Source organism: Haemaphysalis longicornis, unplaced genomic scaffold (genome assembly GCF_048455015.1).
Source record: "Haemaphysalis longicornis isolate Haplotype H1 unplaced genomic scaffold, Haemaphysalis longicornis Haplotype H1 scaffold_10, whole genome shotgun sequence".
NCBI classification, from domain to species: Eukaryota; Metazoa; Arthropoda; class Arachnida; order Ixodida; family Ixodidae; genus Haemaphysalis; species Haemaphysalis longicornis.
In genome coordinates, this window is record NW_027526204.1 from 104,985,321 (window position 1) to 105,004,893 (window position 19,573).

General features: G+C 49.8%; 1 protein-coding gene and 1 pseudogene across 3 annotated transcripts in view; both read right to left on the minus strand.

The window, feature by feature from the left end:
- LOC144159033 (uncharacterized) overlaps positions 1-19,573 on the minus strand; it is a 42,694-nt gene extending 23,121 nt beyond the window's left edge. Inside the window, exons 1-2 of one of the 3 annotated variants that reach the window (XM_077690269.1) lie at positions 19,324-19,573; positions 1,150-1,440 (exon numbers count right to left, since the gene is read on the minus strand). Coding sequence is in view for 1 of the 3 variants with exons in the window: in XM_077690268.1 (XP_077546394.1) it covers positions 970-1,005 (36 nt within the window). In the remaining 2 variants the exon portion in view is untranslated. The other 2 variants (XM_077690270.1, XM_077690268.1) reach the window with 2 other exon arrangements.
- Positions 6,288-6,350, minus strand: LOC144160175 (U4 spliceosomal RNA; annotated as a pseudogene).

The window sequence follows — 19,573 nt, forward strand, 5'->3', positions numbered from 1 at the left end:
ACGGTGGTTCACAGCAGGTTTGCCGAAACAAACTGTGGCTGTCACATCATATAGGGGGTAACTTATTGAAGCGAGGCAATCTATAACGACCCTCACAGCGATAAAATCGACTGCGTGACATATGCTCCGTGTATTTCGAGCTATTGTCGGAAACAGCTCACATGAATTTTTTTTGCCCCTGCTCCTACTAGCAAAACGCCTGTAAATAACTTAACTCGCCCTCACATAGCCCAACTGCATAGAGGTTTGTAGCGATGTTCGTTCGCCATGGTCAGGCAGTGCCAAGTTTTAGGTATATCGTTGTATCAATTTATCGTAGCTATTATAAAAGTTTATTGTAGGCCTATGGTAGTTACCACTAATAAGTAAAGATGAGCCGGTAAGGATAGTAATCTACATTCCTATGCGCTCGGTGAGGGACAAGCAAAAAAATAAAGCAAGGGACGTTTTGGGGCAAAGGAATAAAACAGATATAAACTTCATTACATTTCATGACATTTCATTTAGCAGTGTATATTGTTTGCCGGAACACTGAAGCATGTCTATGAGTTGAAGCCTGACCGTCGTTAAAATGGAACCACTCACAAATATGCTCACATGAAACACTCAGGTACAGCGAAAATTACGCCAGCCTAACTTGCCAATGAACGGCTCATGACCAAATAATGCTTTAGACCTGCTAGCTAGGTTTGCGGCAGCGTGCACTCTTTTTTCGTGCCTCACATGTTGAGAGACTGACACCCGACCCCATCTTAGAAGCAAAGGAAACAAGCGCAAGTGTCACCAACGCACGTCTTTTTTTCACATACGCGTTCATTTCAATAAGTTACGTTTTCAGCTCCTGTACAGCGCCTACGAAAAGGGATTCTTCAAATCCATGTTTGATCCTTATTCCTATTTCTCGTCCCCACCGACAACACCAACATTAGCTCGCGTTTCCAACAGGACAAAACAAAAGTAGTCACAGACCTTCGTCTCGTACCAACGACGAAATCGAGTAGCCATATCCGCGAAAGCGACAGTCACGGAACCCACATCAGAAGACCAACTGGCAAGGCCAAGACGTTCCCGTGTCAACAGGGCCCGCCTCGGAGATGAGCACTACTTGACGAATGAGCGTGTATGTATGCAAGGTAGGCGCAAACATACCCACTCCCCCGACACCGACGAAGAAAGCAGGTCCTCGCGACGATCTCGATGGCGTCTCGCCGACGGGTGACGACAGCGCGGCTTCGAGAGCCGTCCAAAGCTCCAGCCAAGGTTACAGAAGGCAGCAGCAGCAGCAGCGGCCGCGGCCACGCACGACGAAAGCCTCGGCTTCCCGGTGGATTCAGCCGCGCACAGTCCCAACTCTACGCCCAGCCGTAGTCGTCGCTGTTCAAACACGGCATCGCTCGACGAGGCCAGGAAATTCTGCAGCGACGCCCCTATAGGCTCCAACTGGAAAAAGCAGACATGGGCACGCGTTCACAAGGGCATGGTAATACACACTGCGCGCACAATGGGTCAAACCGGAGGAAAAAGGAACGCGGAGATGAATGGCCGATTCGGCGGGGAACGGGGATTATAAGGTGATGTCACCGAGACAACAGAACCGCCGGCGGCGGCAAGGGTAACGTATAGCGGACGGACGCCGTGCGGAGATGCGATTAGAATGGGCGTAATGCTAAACGCCAATTACAGGACAGCCAGGAGGAGAGAAGACGATCCTTATAAATAGTCTTGGAGCAAATGTCGCTGTAGGCACACCATCGTGGTGTAGGGATAGGCACATTCGCTCGATATCGCGGCATACAGTCTCTTCCGCGGCGACTTATTTCTTACGAGGCTGCGTACAAAAGCATCCGTTACGCTCTAAGTAACTTCAGTGGCTCTAAACTCTTTCGGAACAGTCTATTGAGCTGCGTTCCATTGTCCAGCTGTATAGGTTGGGTGAGTTCGACCGTAAACGGGAGTCACGTTTACGCAAAAGGTTTCCTGGTGTAATAAAACAAAAGAAAATAAACGCGACCATGATTTATCGCACCATAAAACGGGAGACAAACAGAAGAATCTAGAGGCCAGGCTGCTTTTATGGCACGAGGAGACATATTCACATCAGCACAGCAACTTTAGGTTTTGTAGAGTTGCATAGCCGGGCGATCCAATACCGTCGCAGGCTGTGGGATTCCCGATAGCTCACAGCATAATTGTAAAGTGAAGTAGATGAACAAACGAGCTCGGGTGGTTGCTGCCGAAAAAAATTAAATGGGTTTAGTCGGAGCAACCATACAAGACAATGCCGCAGAAAGTGGCGCAGTCGACAGGACCCTATAGAAGAGATAACAAACCGAAGAGACAATTGGCGAGTCATTTAGAATACACGTACCGATTGCGAGATTTGGAGAGGGTACAAGGGTGTACTCAGTCCTTGGAGAGACAGCTGCTAATCGCAAACCCGCTAAGGACACTATGTCGTGTTGCAGAAGCCTAGAGCCAAACCAATACGGGTAACAAACTCCGTCAATGGAGTAATACTGGACGCCCCGCCGGACGGTCGTCTGCGTCCATGCAGGTGTCCGGGCGTGAATAATAACGCAATAAATACTTTTTGTCGTTTTTTTAGCGGTAGCGAGGGAGAGCTGGAAGTGAGCAGTGGCTGCTTTTTTTTTTTTTTTTTTCGTCTGCGTGTTTGTACGCCGTCACGCTACGCTGCTGCTTCCACGTCCGACAGCGCGCCAAATTTCGCTCTTTATCGCAATATGCGTGTACGTCCGCACGATGCGGCTTATTTTTGGGTTCGGAAGTGAGAATATCGCGTGCCGTTTCAGAGACGTGCCTTCGGATGCCACCATGAGACGAGCTTCCGAAGTAAACAAAATGCCGTTAAAAATAGCCACTGGGGAAATGAAATAAGCGTTCAAAACTGAAGTCACGCTTGAAAATGCACCAATGAAGCCAAACCTCATCCTTCCCGAAATAGTGTCACCGAAACGACAACAAAAAAAAAACAGGCCTCGTTTCAAACGCATCCATTACCAACCCCTCACGCCACGGCACTTTTCAGAAAAGGCTTTAAATGTGTCGGTTTTAGGCATCACAGTTCATGCGTGACACTCTCTGTCGGTGCATCGGAATATGGGACATTTCAACGCAACCCCCACGTGGCGAAAGCTCTGAAACTATCGCTACGCATAATAGAGTAATTTAAAGGGGCGACGAACTCGGGCCGCGCGTTCGTCATATCAGCGTGTCGACGACCTTTCGCGTGCTGTCTGAGTGCGTATACGTATCCTTTTGACGAATGGAAATGTATCTGCGTGCGGCTATATGCCGGGAACTGGCTGCTGCATGGCCGTAATGGCCCTAGAAAGCAAACACTGCTGCGTCCAGACAAACGGGCGGAGAAAACATTAACCCTCATTCGGTTCGCCCCCTTCACTGCTTATTTTAAACCTGGAGTTCTTTTCTGCACGCCCCGGGTACGCCACTGTGGGCTAGTTTAGGTTCAAAGGGTGTTTAAACACGATGAGGGCTCACACACACACAGAATTACTACCGACTTCGGGCTTCACGCTTCAAACACTGAAAGGCGCGGCACGTCCACGGAAACCTTGTTTAAACACGTCCATAGCACTCCCGCAATGAGCATACTCGTTTACTACAATTCGCAATAGGTGTCACAATTACCAATGACATCGATGTTAGGTATGCTTTATTCGAAACTTATTTGGCATTGTCGCCGTTCAAATGCATAAACATCACCTAAAAAAGCCCTTGATAGTGCTGGTACTTTAAATAGGTCAGGATGTTCCGGATCACACAACATGTTTTACATCTGCGTCCGGAGGGCTTCTAGCAGAGGATGTCATACCATGTTGCGCACCAGCGTCAGGGGGCCTTCGAGCTGCTCACATCTATGTCCAGCCCAAATGCTTCTCATCGGCAAATGGGGAATGGGGGGGTTCTCCTTGAGCCACTCGTCGATGCAGCGGACCAAGAAGTATACTGGCCACAGGGGAGTGCACGCATCAGATGCTCGACGCCTTACCCCGACATGCACACCACGCACGGTGCCCAATCCGACGCGAAAGCTTCCCTGTTGAAGTGGTAGGATGGCCGCCTCTGTGTCTGGGCTTCAGTCGACGTGCGGGGCTGTCCTCGATAGCGTTGCTGATGGGACACGCCAAGGAAGGCGGAGCCGTCCAGGCGGAGTCGCAGTTGTGCAACCTCTTCCTCAGCTGACTCTTGCCACCGTGGCAACATCCAGTCATTCTCAGTCACCACCTGGCGCGCGGTGGATGTTTCAGCGACGGTGGTCATGTGGTCATCTGGGCGTAGAAATAGCGGTCTAGCAGCCTGATCCTTCTTCAACCAGCCGCCCCGATGCGGTGCCGCATGAGGATCTCTACTGGCCTTGTTGTTTCCCGGGGTGGCGGAGGAACGTGTTGGCGCTGTGGCGTTCACTGTCACGTCGACCACGTCGGGGCTGGAGCTACGCATCAGGTGTGAGGCTGTGATGACCCTTATGGTCCCGACCATGGTGGCCATAGACGCTGCATGGGGCCTCGTAGCGTTGTCCTCGCCACCGGTGCTTGAGGTCGCCTTGATTGCATCATCACCACTCGCCAAATCGCGGCGAGGAAAGTTGAAGCCATGCACCGAGGGCAGCTCAGCACAAGGATGGCTACAGCTTGCTCCATTCTCCGCGCGCCAAGCGTCGTTCATTGGCTGGTAATATGTGGGCCGCTGCTGATGCGACGCGCCATGATAGCGTGTCGAACCTCGATCCCAAACGCCGGGCGCAGTGATTGGCAGTGTCGCTAAGGCTGTTGCCATCTCCGCGTCTCTGGGATGACCATGGTCGTCAGGCTGCTGAAGGTTCCAGGTGAAGCGAAGCAGAGACGAGCAGTCGGTGGCGATACCTGGCGGTGGAGGGGTGACCGGCCGAAACATCGGCAAATAGGAAGTACAGGTGGAGTTTGTCTGCAGGGCGGGCCACGCGAGGAAGTCTTCCGCGGGCGATGACGGGTCGGGAGGAGGCCCTGGCTGGAGTACGTTCGAGGTCGAGGTTCGGGGCCTGACCGACGTTATGCGCCCCGCAGTAACTACTGCCCACGGCGGAGATCCAGCCATCGTGAATGTGCCGCGCGGAGACGTCCGGCAATGAATATCTGAAGCTAGGACATGACGACCCATTTCCAGTGGCCGTTATCGCGAGTGGGGTAGTCTCACAAGCCAGCGGCCACAGATGGTCCAAGGCAAAATGGCGATGATGCTCGGCGAATACCGTCCCCAGGCTACTTGAGTTCACAGCTTCGGACCTACGATGCTGCGGCAAATGCACGGTGTAAGAAAATATTCTTACACCGTGGGCAAATGGCAAGCTGAAAGCGGGGTGGGTCGGACGCAGCACCGAACACCACAACGGGGTGGAATAGGGTTACTGGCCCCGCGGGGAGCAAGGCAGAAACACAGCAGGCGCACCCTAGCGACCCATAAAATTCTGCCAGCCGCCGGGCTCGTGGTCTCGTGATGATGATAATGGCATTATTATAAAAGAAATGGCATGCACCAAATCATGGGAATAAGTCTGTTGCTATGTTTGCCTTAGCCATGCATGGTCCAATCAAGTTCCGACAGCTAATGTGCTTGCGGTCTCGGGTTCAGCTGCGACGACGACGAAGGTGAAAATGATCATGATGATGACGATGGTGATGATGACTATAATGCACGCACCCAAACATGGGAAGAGCTCCGCTGCTAGTTTGTCTTCGCATCAACTAATAATATTTCCTTTATTTTCCAACTCTTGTTATCCGATTTTATCAATAGGTTGTCCGAAACGTTCGAAGGCGGGGAATTCGATCTGCTGCACTCATGAATATCGAAGCGGCAACTGATGTGAATTGTCTTTGTTTCGGCGCAAAAAAACAGTCATGCAAAGAGCGGATCTAACTGCGTTGATAACTGCGAAAGTTTCACATATGCAGCATGATCACTTTCGCGTTTTTTCACCCCGAATCAATCAGCAGCGAAAAGTGGCTGTCCACGCCCTCTGCCACGCAGCGTGTCATTAAATGATGATGATGATTGTTGACAGTGGTAACCCCTTTGTAGCGGTGTGATGACGAGTCATCTTACCAGAAAAACTAAGGAGAAGCAAACGTACCTATGTTTGACACTCTATGTTTAATACTAGCGCCGCTCCTCGGGCCTCGCTGCACAGCGCTATAGAGGCTGGCTTAGCGCTTCGCTACACACTGCCCCCAAGTGATGTGTGATGTCACTGTGCGCAGTATTCCATGACCTAGCAATAGTCGCTGCTCCGCAAAACGTCATTGCATGCGACACTGCCTCTGCGTCACGATAACCTTTTTCTTCCGGTTGTGCGAGGGGGACTTGGGCTTGTTCATCTGTTTCTTTGGCAGCTTCTTTCTCGTTTTAGATGCAACGCATCTCATTCACCCGCCTTGTCCCTGCATCCGGCGTTGTCGTCGGCGTCCGCCCCTCCCCCATTCTACTCGCCGCGCCAGCTGCGCTCTCCGCCGCTCACCCCCTCTCCTCTCCGATAGCGAACACTCTCTCGCGAGGGGCATTGGATTGGATTCGATTGGATTTGCTTGACTTGGCTTGGCTTGGATTGGATTGGATTGGATTAAAGTGGATTGTGTTGCGTCATAGCCGCGGCAGACGCACTGGCGCCAGCGCGTCCCCTCACCGTTATGCGCGCTATAAAACACGGTGCCTGCGCCGCTCCGCTCCATCGTTCCAGCGCCGTTCCTCCGCTGTCCAACGCTGCAACGTGAACCCCTATGCGTCGCATCTACACAGGGATTGCCGCGAGGGGAGGTGGGAGTGTTATTCTACTTTCGAGATGTTTAACATCCTTTTTTGAAAGCTGTACTGCAAATACATCTTGCACATTTTCTCCCTTATATAGTGGTGTCTTCGCTGTCTGTGGACGCAGCCCGAAGCCCGCGAGGTTTCCTCAACGAAGTGGTTGACACGTTTCGCTTCTTACAGCCTTGTTCGCTTCGGTTTAGCCTTGAGTACATATTTACTGCTTTGCGCGAGTCTATTTTTGATGCCCTGGTTTCTGGGCTTTTGCCCACACCTTTATATCGTGTTTCGTACCTACCGTGTTCGTACCAGGATGTCCTCAATAGAGTGTGTAAAATGTGTGTTCCGCCAGGTGTTAAAACATTTTTCTTTAAATTACACACCGGCACGCTCCCTGTTAAAACTTGGATGAAAGACCGGGGTCTGTTTATAGCTTGGTCGACAGACTGTCGGCTCTGTACTCGACCAGAGACAATTGATCACTGCTTTGTAGACTGCAGAGATGCTGTCTTTTTCTGACGCATTTTACAGCGAACGCTCAGAAAAGACATGGATATTACGCCTTTCTCTATTCGATTTTTGCCATTCGACTATCCTGGTGAGCCGCCTTATGACATGTTTGTGTTGCTTGGTTTGTACAGTCTGTGGCGATGCCGCTTAAGTGATAGGCATGCTGAGCCACCAAGATCAACAAAGTGATATTTCCGAGAAACTGTGTCATTTGTACATAGTGTGTATAGTTCGCTTGACCAACCACCTGACTGGTTCCTTCTTTTGAACGCTTGTGTGTGTTTGCCTGAGTTTTGATGTATATGTGCTTCTCATAACTTCAGTGCATTCTTTTGTTTGCTTGTATTCCTCGTACTGCAACGTCTAAGTGTATTCTCCCATGTAATAAAGAAAAAAATATGCCATGACCTCCTTATGAAACTCTTTGAGCTCGAGGGTAGAGTCGAGGATTTGGGCGCTGATTGCCTGGGTTCGAGCCCAGGCGGGGTATTTTCCAGCCACCTGCCACTACTGCCCAACGCCCGGTACCCTATACCATCAGGTGTGGGAGTGCCAAAAGACACCGGACCTGCACCCAATCCCCAACCCCTCTATACAACAGTGGACGGCGCGGTTGACCAGCAAGGACCCTACGTTCCAGCTTGACCTGGTGCAAAGGGCCCGCGCAGCCAGCCGCAGCCAGGGGATCCCGGACTAGGGATCCCCTCCACAGGGCGGGTGCCCTAACAACTGCACCTGTTGTTTTAATAAAGATTTGTTTCATTCATTCATTCTTATTGAAATTTTTTTCTAAGGTAATTCTGCGTGTTGTTATGGTTCATAATGTTGAGTTAGTATGTTTTAGTTCGCTTTAAGTTCAGCGCGCAGACTATAACCACGTTTAATTAACATTCTGCCTCGCGCGAAGACACAAGTCACGTGGGGCGCTGTGCAGCGAAGCGTTTGGAAATACGTCCTTACGCCAGCACACGTCAGGTGAAGGAAGCGTAAAAACGCAGCCGAACGCGTGATAATAAAGCAGCTGCGGTAATGAAGCCGGTTAATTAAAGTGGGAAAATGTGCAAGAACTAGCGCATTTGTGTGGACGTCATTAAAAAAGTGGCCGGTTAAATAGTCACGCTGGAAGACGAAGAAAGACATGTCGCTGGTGGACGTGAATGTGGAAAAAAATAACATGAAACAAAGTCATGTGATTGTCTTTAATGCATCGCCACTCAAGGTTTTCCCCTTTGAGGTATTAGAGATGGCATAAGAGACCCTGTGAATCTTTCGCACTTACGTCGTCATGCGTCTTAATCATCATCATTACTATTATGACCATCTCACAACTCCAAGCATCCGCTCAGCGGTATGGTGAGGGTGCCGAACTACGAGCGGGATTAAAATTACGCTTATACAATGCAGTGGCACCTACTGGCACTCCTACCTTTTACGGGGATCAAACAAGTGTGTGTGCGTGTCAAGTTGTACTTGTTTGTGTGCATGTGTATGCATGTTTATGCGCGTGTACAAGTCGACTTTGACGTATTCTTGCATCGAAGTTTGTCGTGTCTGAGGTCTTGGTGCCGTAACATTGTTTTCCTATCGCCCACTGATGATTGGTTATCTGTTAAAAAAGGGCTACAAGCCAAGGAAACAAGCAGGCACAATCTGCAGTGTAGCACGAGCACTTTGGTGTCTTAATTTCCCCTTCGTATAAAGTCTTGTTCAGCTTTTTTTTCCACGAGTCCCAACCAACACGCCCACACTTCCCATGCCTTTTCTACCTCTCGTATATGTATCCTTCTTCAAGCATGTGCTAATATAATTGCACATAGTATAAGACGCGTTTATATAAATGCGATAGTAGCGCACTGGCTTTCTCGTTCATCGCATTCATGTAAAGGTGACCAATGCGCTACAGTAAACGCCGGTGCGTCCTATTAGCCAGATGCGCTAGGAATCGTGATTGCGAAACGGTGGCATCCATGTAAACAACCTTATGTGAGCGCGCCACGAAATTGAAAGTGATATTCACCGTATTATTGCCAACCTCTCATAATATGCTTCAAAGCAAGAGAAGGGGAAGGGTATCTTTACTAAATTCTATCCCGTTTAAACATATCCACCACTCCCGCAATCAGCATACTCGTATACCATAAAATTCGCAATAGGTATTATAATTACCAGGGACATCGATATTAGACATAGTTTATTCGAGAATGATTTGCCATTGTTACCTCTGAAATGCATTAACATCAACTTAAGCAGCCTTCAGTAGGGCTGCGACTTTAAATGGGTCAATTTGTTCCGGATCGCACGACACATTGGCCATCAGCATCAGCAGGCCTTGAAGCACAGGATGACCTAACCTGTTGCGCATTTGCATCAGGAGGCCTTCGAGCTGCTCACATCTACGTCCGGCCCGAATGCGCCGTATCGGCAAATGGAGCACGTCCGGTTCTCCTTGAGCCACTCGTAGATGCAGCGGACGAGGAAGTCTACTGGCTACACGGGAGTGCGTGCATCAGCTGCTCGGCACCAAACCCCGACATGCACACCACGCACGATGCCCGATCGGACACGAAAGCTTCCGCGTCGAAATGGTAGGCGTGACGGCTGACGGTATAGGCTTCAGGCGACGAGCGGAGCTGTACCCGGTGGTGTCTCTGGTGGTGCCCACCAACGGAGTCCTTCAACGGGAGATCTCCAAGCCTTTCCTCAACCGACTCTTGCCACCGGGACAGGAACCCGCCAACGTTTTGGTGCCCACTCGATGTTTCAGAGGCGATGCTCACCTGGTCCTCAGGGTGTATAAATGGCGGCTCCGTATCCTGATAATTCTTCAACCAGCCTCTCCGATACGGTGCCGCATGGAACCAGCCACTGGCAGTGTTGTTTACCGGGGTGCCGCAGGAGCGTGTTGGCGTTGTGGCGTTCACTGTCGCGTTGACCACGTCGTCGGTGCCGGAACTACGCGTCATGGGTGAGGCTCGGATGGCCTTAATGGTCCCGACCATGGTGGCCATAGACGCTGCATGGGGCCCCGTAGCATTGCTTTCACCACCCGTGCTTGCGGGCACCGAGACTCCGTCATTCTCCCTCGCCCAGTCACAGAACGGAAAGCTGATGCCATGCACCAAGGACGGCTGGCTTGACCACACACCATGAGGACGGCTGGAGCTCGTCGTGTAGTCCACGAGCCAAGCGTCGTTCAGTGGCTGATGCTGCGCGCCCTGATAGCCGGTAGAATCTGTACCAAACGGCGGACGCAGGGATTGGCACGGCCGGTGGGGCTGCTGCCATCTCCGCGTATCCTGAACGGCCACGGTGATCAGGCTGCCGAAGGTCCACGGTGAAGCGAAGAAGAGACGAGCAGTCGGTGGCGATACCTGGCGGTGGAGGGGTGACCGGCCGAGACATTGGCAAGTATGACCTTGTCTGTAGGATGGGCCACGCGAAGTCTTCCGCGGGCGATGACGTGGCGGGAGGAGGCCCTGGCTGGAGTACGTTCCAGGTCGAGGTTCGGGGCCTACCCGACGTTATGTGCCCCGCAGTAACTACTGCCGACGGCGGAGATTCAGGCATCGTGAATGTGCCGCGAGGAGACGTCCGGCGCTGAATATCTGAAGCAACGACACGACGACCCATTTCCAGTGGCCGGTATCGCGAGTGGCGTAGTCTCACAAGCCAGCGGCCACAGACGGTCCAAGTCAAAATAGCGATGATGCTCAGCGAATAGCGTCACCAGGCTACTTGACTTCACAGCTTCGCACCTACGATGCTGCGGCAAATGGCAAGCTGCAGGCGGGGAGGGCCGGACGCAGCACCGAACGCCAGAGCGGGGTGGAATAGGGTTACTGCCCCTGGCGAGCAAGGCAGCAACCCAGCAGGCACACCCTAGCGACCAATAAAATTCTGCCAACCATCGCGCTCTTTGTCTCGTGATGATGATAATGGTATTACGATAATAGAACTGGCATACACCAAATCGTGCTGTTTTTGTCTTCAGAGTAACTCTGGTTTGTCTTAGTCATGCACGGTCCAATCAAGTTTCGACAGCCAATGTCCTTGTGGTCTCGGGTTCAGCTGCGACGACGACGAAGGTGAAGGTGATTATGATGATGACGTTGATGATGACTATAATTAACGCACCCAATCATAGAAAGAGCTTCGCTACTAGTTTTTCTTCGCCTCAACTCTTGTTGTTATCCCATTTTATCAGTAGGTTGTCCGAAACGTTGAAAGGCGGGGATGTGCTGCACTCATGAGTATCGAAGCCCGAACTGATGTGAATTGTCTTTGTTTTGGCGCAAAAAAAAAGTCACGCAAAGAGCGGAACTAACTGCGTTGATAACTGCGAAGGTTTCACATATGCAGCATGATCAGTTTCGCGTTTTTTCGCCCCGAATCAATGAGTAGTGAAAGGTGGCCGTCCAAGCCATCTGCCACACAGCGTGTTTCCAAATGCTTCGCTGCACGGCGCCCTCAAGAGTTGTGTGATGTCAGTGCACGCGCTATTCCATTATTCTATTGACTTCCTTATGAAACTCTGTCGAGGGTAGAATTGAGGATTTTGGCGCTGACGGCCTGGGTTCGAGCCCCTGCGGGGTATTTTTCAATTTTGTTCTTGCAATTTTTTTCTAATTTAATTCTGCCTGTTTTTTTTTTTTTTGGTTCACAATGTCGAGTTCGTATGTTTTGGTTCGCTTTAGGTTTGGCGCGCAGCCTATAACCACGTTTAATTAACATTCTGCATCAGGCGAATAGACGTGCCACATGGGGCGCTGTGCAGCGAAGCGTTTGGAAATACGCCCTTACGCCAGCACACCGCAGATGAAGGAAGCGTAAAAACGAAGCCGAAGGCGCGAAAATAAAGCACCGGTAGTTATTAAGCCGGTTAATAAAAGTGGCAAAATGTGCATTACTTAGTGTATTTGTGTGGACGTCATTATAAAAGTTGCCGGTTAAATAGGTACGCTGTAAGAGGAAGAAAGATTTGGCGATGGCGGACGTGAATGCGCGAAAATATAACGTGAAACAAAGTAATGTGATTGTCTTTAATGCATGGCCACTCAGGCTTTTCCCTTTGTGTCGTCTTAGAGATGGCATAAGAAGCCCTGGGAATCTTTAGTACTTATTAATCAGCATCATTACTATTATGACCATCTCACAACTCCAAGCATGGCATCATCCGCTCAGCGTTGCGTGAGGGTGGTGAACTACGAGCGGGATTAAAATTCCACTTATACAATGCAGCGGCACCTGATGGCACTCATATTTTTTACGGGGATTAAACAAGTGTGTGCGTGTGTCATGTTGTACATGTTTTTGTGCGGGTGTATGCGCGTGTCCAAGTCTACTTTGACGTAGTTTTTCATCGCCGTTTGCCGTGTCTCAGGTCTTGGTGCCCTAACATTGTTTTTCTATCGCCCACTGATGATTGGTTCTCTGTTAAAAGAGAGCTACAAGCAAAGAACACAAGCAGGCACAATCTGCAGTGTAGCGCAAGCACTTTAGTGCCTTCAGTTGCGCTATAAGACGCGTTTATATCAGTGTGTCGAACAGAAAAAAATGCAGGTTCGGTTACGGTTCTGGTTCAGGCGAAATCATTTCGTTCCAGTTAAGTTCCGGTTCGACAAAATCATGTACCGAACCGGTTCGGGAGCTTGAACCGGTTCGCGAACCGGTTCAATGAGATGAATTATCACTGAAATTAAAAAAATATATATTTAGTAGTATAAAACGACAGTCAAATCAAACTGCAAACAAAAATTCAAAATGCTGCTGTTGCCCAAGGGCAGTGGCGAGTTGCAAGGCAAACTTTAAACAATCACGAGATATTAGAAAAACAGACGAAGTGGCGACCATTTTACCACCTACTTTCTCGCCCAGACTTTATGTTGCCCCAGCGACAATTTATAAAGCCACCGTCAACAGATATGACGATTGCATATATTTTCTGCCATTTCCTTTTTTGTTAAAATCTCAATCGTCGCTATGGAATCGCCGATCACGCTAACCTTGAAGCATTAAATTTAGGCCTGCGTGCGTTCAAATACCAGCGCTTAATACCAATGGCGCACATTTTTTATATTTGTAACAAAAGAGAAAAATCCTACAACAGGCACATAAGTACTACCAATGAATTAGATTATTTGGTCACCGGGAATAATTTGTTAGCTGTCACCTTATCGAATGTGTTAGCCACACTTTTGTTAAAAGTAAGCTTTAGTTAACGCTCAGTCGCTGCATTATTGCTCTGACCACTGTAATTCCTTTTGGGATAGCTTTACCGGATGTGTGCATTACAAGCAGTATGTCATTGTACCGCCTGACCCCCGGCCATCGTTCCGTGTGCTACATTGCGGAATCTTCTAACAGATTGTGCTCTTTCAAAATGAAAGGAAAATTTGACGCGTGGAGCATGAGATGGGACTATTTTGGGTGGACGCTCTTTAATTTGTCCACAGCAGTACTCCCCTCCGGAACGAGCAGCAGCAGAAGTAATGTAGCGAGTTACGGAATCAGTACAAGTGCAGCTTCGAAAAAAAGCGGATCTGAAAGAGACAAAACTGCAGAACAAGCAGAAAAGATGATCGCTGGGTGAATTGGGCAGTGTGAGGTACCAGCCTGCCTTTCTGTACGTGTCATCTGGTTTATTACTGTTTCTGCTTCCAAGACAAGGCCGAGGGCTGCAATTTCTTGCCAAAGGATTAAGTGCGCACCTCAACAGTTTTCCCTGACATATCTGTTATTATTTGTATCTGTAAAAAACGGAACTTGTCCAATGTACTATCCTCAAAAACTGACCACGGAACTCACTTCCTTCGCATTGATAACAGGTTTGGTTGTGAAAGGCAGGACAAAGAAAAGTATATAGCAATATCCACGTTTGGTGCTTTTTTTTTTACTTATTCGGTTTTACTTACTTTTTGCGTAATATTTTAAAACAACGTGATTCACCTTTTTTGTTGTTTTCGGTGTAAACATATTTAAAAAACCTACACATTTGATGCCCCGTGCTATATCTCTGCTCCGAGGCGCAGCTTATGTTGCAGGCTGGCAGACTAATTTTAACCAGCTGGCGATATTAAACGTGGATCAAAATCTCGATACACCGACGTTCTCGATTTCCGTCTACTTCAGAAAAACGGTCGTGGGGAAGGGAAATCGAGGTCACTTGTGGTCAGCAGCAAACGGCTTAGCCACTGAGCAGCTCCTGCGGTCACACTTGTCAAGTATTAACAATTTGCAGGTGTCGGACCTTTTAAACTAATTATGAAATGCAAAAAGATTGCACACTTTCGCCCTTGCGCAGTGGTGCCCTCCTGCCGCCTGATTGCTCCAATAAAGTCGCAGCTAGGGAAGGGCAAAGTCGTTTTATATCTCCTGCAAGCTGCCGAGAATGACATTTCGTTTGGTCATCTCGCGCTACGCTCGCGCTTCCAGCAGCTCCAGACCATTGCTACACTGGTGCTCATTAATTTCCCCTGTTATTACATATAGTATTCAATTGTCTGGAGGGGAAAAAGTGCTAGCGGGTACGAAGTTGATGGTACATAAAAGAAAAAAAGGCCTGAATTGAATTGACTGTGCAATATCAACAACGAAGGGTCGAACCGTCTCGCCATGAACCAGTAACCGTTATTTCTTTTTTCGGTTCAGTTCCGGTTGGGGTTCAGCGTGCTCAAAAAATAACGGTTCGAATTCGGGTTCAGTTCAGGCAAAAATACCGTTTCAGTTCCGATTTTCGGTTCGGTTCGGTTCCGGTTCGACACCCTGGTTTATATGAATCTGATAGTAGCGCACCGTACTGGCTTTCTCGTTCATCGCATTGATGTAAAGGTGACCAATGCGCTACAGTAAACGCCGGTGCGTCCTATTAGCCAGATGTGCTAGAAATCATGATTGCGAAACAGTCGCATCCATGTAAACAATCTTATGTGAGCGCGTCACGAAATTGAAAGTGGTATTCACCGTATTATTGCCAACCTCTCATAATATCATGCTTCAAAGAACGAGAAGGGGAAGGGCATCTCCACTGAATTCTATCTCGTTTAAACGTCTCCACCACTCCAGCAATCAGCATACTCGTATACCATAAAATTCGCAATAGGTATCAGAATTACCAGTGACATCGATATTAGACATATTTTATTCGAGAATGGTGTGCTATTGTCACCTCTCAAATGCATTAACATCAACTAAAGCAGCCTTCAGTAGGGCTGCGGCTTTAAATCAGTCAATTTGCTCTGGATCGCACGACACATTGCCCATCAGCAACAGCAGGCCTTGAAGCACAGGATGACCTAACCTGTTACGCATCTGCATCAGGAGGCCTTCGAGCTGCTCACATCTACGTCCGGCCCGAATGCGCCGTATCGGCAAATGGGGCACGTGCGGTTCTCCTTGAGCCACTCGTAGATGCAGCGGACGAGGAAGTCTACTGGCTACACGGGAGTGCGTGCATCAGCTGCTCGGCACCAAACCCCGACATGCACACCACGCACGATGCCCGATCGGACACGAAAGCTTCCGCGTCGAAATGGTAGGCGTGACGGCTAACGGTATGGGCTTGAGGCGACGAGCGGAGCTGTACCGGGTGGTGTCTTTGGTGGTGCCCACCAGAAGAGTCCTCCAGCCGAAGATCTGCAAGCCCTACCTCAACCGACTCTTGCCACCTTGACAGGAGCCCGCCATCGTTCATGTGCCCACTCGATCTTTCAGCGGCGATGCTCACCTGGTCCTCGGGGAGTAGAAAGGGCGGCTCCGTATCCTGATCATTCTTCAACCAGCCTCTCCGATACGGTGCCGCATGGAACCAGCCACTGGCCATGTTGTTTCCCGGGGTGGCGCAGGAGCGTATTGGGGCTGTGGCGTTCACTGTCGCGTTGACCACGTCGTCGGTGCCGGAACTACGCGTCATGGGTGAGGCTCGGATGGCCTTGATGGTACGGACCATGGTGGCCATAGACGCTGCATGCGGCCCCGAAGCGTTGCTTTCACGACCCATGCTTGCGGGCACCGGGACTATGTCATTTTCACTCGCCCAGTCACAGCACGGAAAGTTGATGCCATGCACCAAGGACGGCTGGCTTGACCACACATCATGAGGCGGGCTGGAGCTCGTCGTGTAGTCCGCGAGCCAAGTGTCGTTCAGTGGCTGATGCTGCGCGCCCTGATAGCCGGTAGAATCTCTGTGCGAAACGGCGGACGCAGGGATCGGCACGGCCGGTGGGGCCGCTGCCATCTCCGCGTCTCCTGGACGGCCAGGGTCATCAGGCTGCTGAAGGTTCCAGGTGAAGCGAAGCAGAGACGAGCAGTCGGTGGCGATACCTGGCGGTGGAGGAGTGACCGGCCGAGACATCGGCAAGTAGGAAGTACAGGTGGAGTTTGTCTGTAGGATGGGCCACGCGAAGAAGTCTTCCGCGAGCGAAGACGTGGCGGGAGGAGGCCCTGGCTGGAGTACGTTCGAGGTCGAGGTTCGGGGGCTGACCGACGTTATGTGCCCCGCAGTAACTACTGCCGACGGCGGAGATCCAGGCATCGTGAACGTGCCGCGAGGAGACGTCCGGCGCTGAATATCTGAAGCAGCAACACGACGACCCATTTCCAGTGGCCGTTATCGCGAGTGGCGTAGTCTCACAAGCCAGCAGCCACAGACGGTACAAGGCAAAATAGTGATGATGCTCGGCGAATAGCGTCCCCAGGCTCCTCGACTTCACAGCTTCGCACCTACGATGCTGCGGCAAAAGGCAAGCTGAAAGCGGGGAGGGTCGGACGCAGCACCGAACGCCAGAGAGGGGTGGAATAGGGTTACTACCCCTGGAGAACAAGCAAGCAACACAGAAGGTACACCCTAGCGACCAATAAAATTCTGCCAACCATCGCGCTCGTGGTCTCGTGATGATGATAAGTGGATGATTGGATAATTGGATGATGATGATAATTGGAGCAAAGCAGCAACACAGTACGTCTACACTCCGGCCAATGAAGTTCTGCCAGCCGCCGGGCTCGCGGTCTCGAGCTAAACGATGATGAGGATAATGATAATGGAATACGCCGGATCACGGGAATAGTTCCGCTGCTAGTTTGTCTCAGTTGCGAGGTGACAGCCCGTTCACTCGCGGTCTTGGGTTAAGCGACAACGATGATGATATTGGTGATCGTGAGGATGATAAGATGACGATTATGAGTGGATGGCGCGCACCCAAACCTAGAAATAGCCCTTCTGCCTATTTGTATTTGCCGGCAAAAGACGTAGGGCCGATATCCACTGGAGGAAATAGTGCTCTTTCTAGTACTTATTATCTTTGCTGAAATGCTTCGAATGCTCAGTGTATAAACGTGTTGTAGAGTGTTTTATTGGCGCCCTAATGCTCAGTTTTCTTACGGCGAAGCTTTGCAGCGATTCCTCTTCAAGACTTCTGTCCGGGTTTCTTTCTTGTCTCCGTAGTCCGTAGACGGGTGACACTGCAGTGCGCCCAATTATAAGCCAAGCACTGCGGGTCTCGCTAGTTGGATTTAAACCAACTCCATGAACGCCCGATGGTGTGGATAATTATGAACGTTCTGTCCTTATTTTGGTTTATCCACGCGGGGATAAATCCAGCTTGATCGAGTAACCAGGTTTTAGTATTTGATGCCTACCTTTAATTCGACAATTAAAACAAAGCGAAAGAAATGGACCCAAATTCAACAACAAAGCCAGTTTTGTGAGCACATCTTTGCAGAACACAAGGCAGGGAACAAATGAAAAGTAAGGCAGAATACAAGTAGCTCTAAACATGCACATGGCCTAAACATGGCCTCATTCTCGGCGCTGCCAGCACCGGGCATTATTATCTGCGGTGCCGATACTATGGGCTCAGTTTCCGTCAGAATCGCAAGCTCTCTTGGTCGTGCTGACTTTCGACGTCATATACCGGGTTTTCTCGGCGACGCCACGACGTAGCAGGTAATTTCGATCTCCTGACGTCATAACAGGAAGAGATAGAGATTCACGCGTGGGTCAGCGAGGGCATGCGCTCACGGGCTGCAGGTTCCACTTTCCCATTAGTCATTCTCAGTGGCGTATCCAGAATATATATATATATATATATATATATATATATATATATATATCAGTGTGTCGAGTCGGCTCCGAACCGGAGATGAACCGAAAAGAACATAACGGTTACCGGTTGACAACGAAACGGTTCGACCATCAGCTTTTGATAACAGTGCGCGAACAACGCCATTAGGGGCTTTTCTCTTTCACGTACCATCAACTTCGTAACTTCTCGGGCACTTTTTCCTTCAGATCAGTCACAACACTATCAACGCTTTCTTGGTCGTTACAGTAGTAAAGGTATGCGCACCATGACGGGCACTCTCAGACGCCTGCCGGCGATATTAAACATCGTTTTTGCCCTTCCCTCGCTGTGACCGTGAAGTCTATCGGGCCCTCCTCCCCCTTTCTTCCCAAATGAAATCCTATTGTAAAATATAATGGACGATTGTTGCTACGCGACAGGCTACGTATTCTAGAGTTTTTCCGTTGAATACATGCGCCTACTTTTCGAAAAGTACGCGCTAGAAAGCATAGCGAGCTTTTTTTTTTTTTTTTGTTGAGTGGTTCGGGAGGGGACTATCATTCAATTTGGAACTTTTTTCTGTTTGTTTGTATGCTCAGTATCTCGATGCAAATTGCAGTTTATATTGAGTGGCGCTTGGTCAGAATGTCGGATGCCCATCTCGAGCTCAGTGGCTTCGCGTTCGAATCCCACAGCGACGTTGTTCTGCAATAGCAAGCCAGGTGTACCGAAAGCACGATCAATGGGAAACCAGACGCATAAAGGATGTTAACTTCGAAAATCTCGTCACTATACTCTGTTTTCAGGACAAACCGCCGAAAACTGACCTCAACGTTATCATTTAATTACATTTTGACTTATCCTTGCCAAAGTGTTCAGAGAGAAAAAGTAGATGAAATTCACCCAGCCTACACGACTTATTGGACACGCTTACCTCTTCATGGCCCAGTCAAAATCCGTACAAAGAAACATCATGCCTGCAGGAGCTCTGGTGTGCTGGCCGCTTCCCGGGTTAAGCTAGTTATCCAGGCATACCTACAAATTAGACTGTCGTCTGCTGCACTGTGCACGGGAATAAACTCACTGTCGTCTGCTACGCCGCTCAACGCATACCTACAAATTAAGACTGTCGTCTGCGGCACTGTGCACGGGCATAAACTGACTGTCGTCTGCTAAGCCGCCAA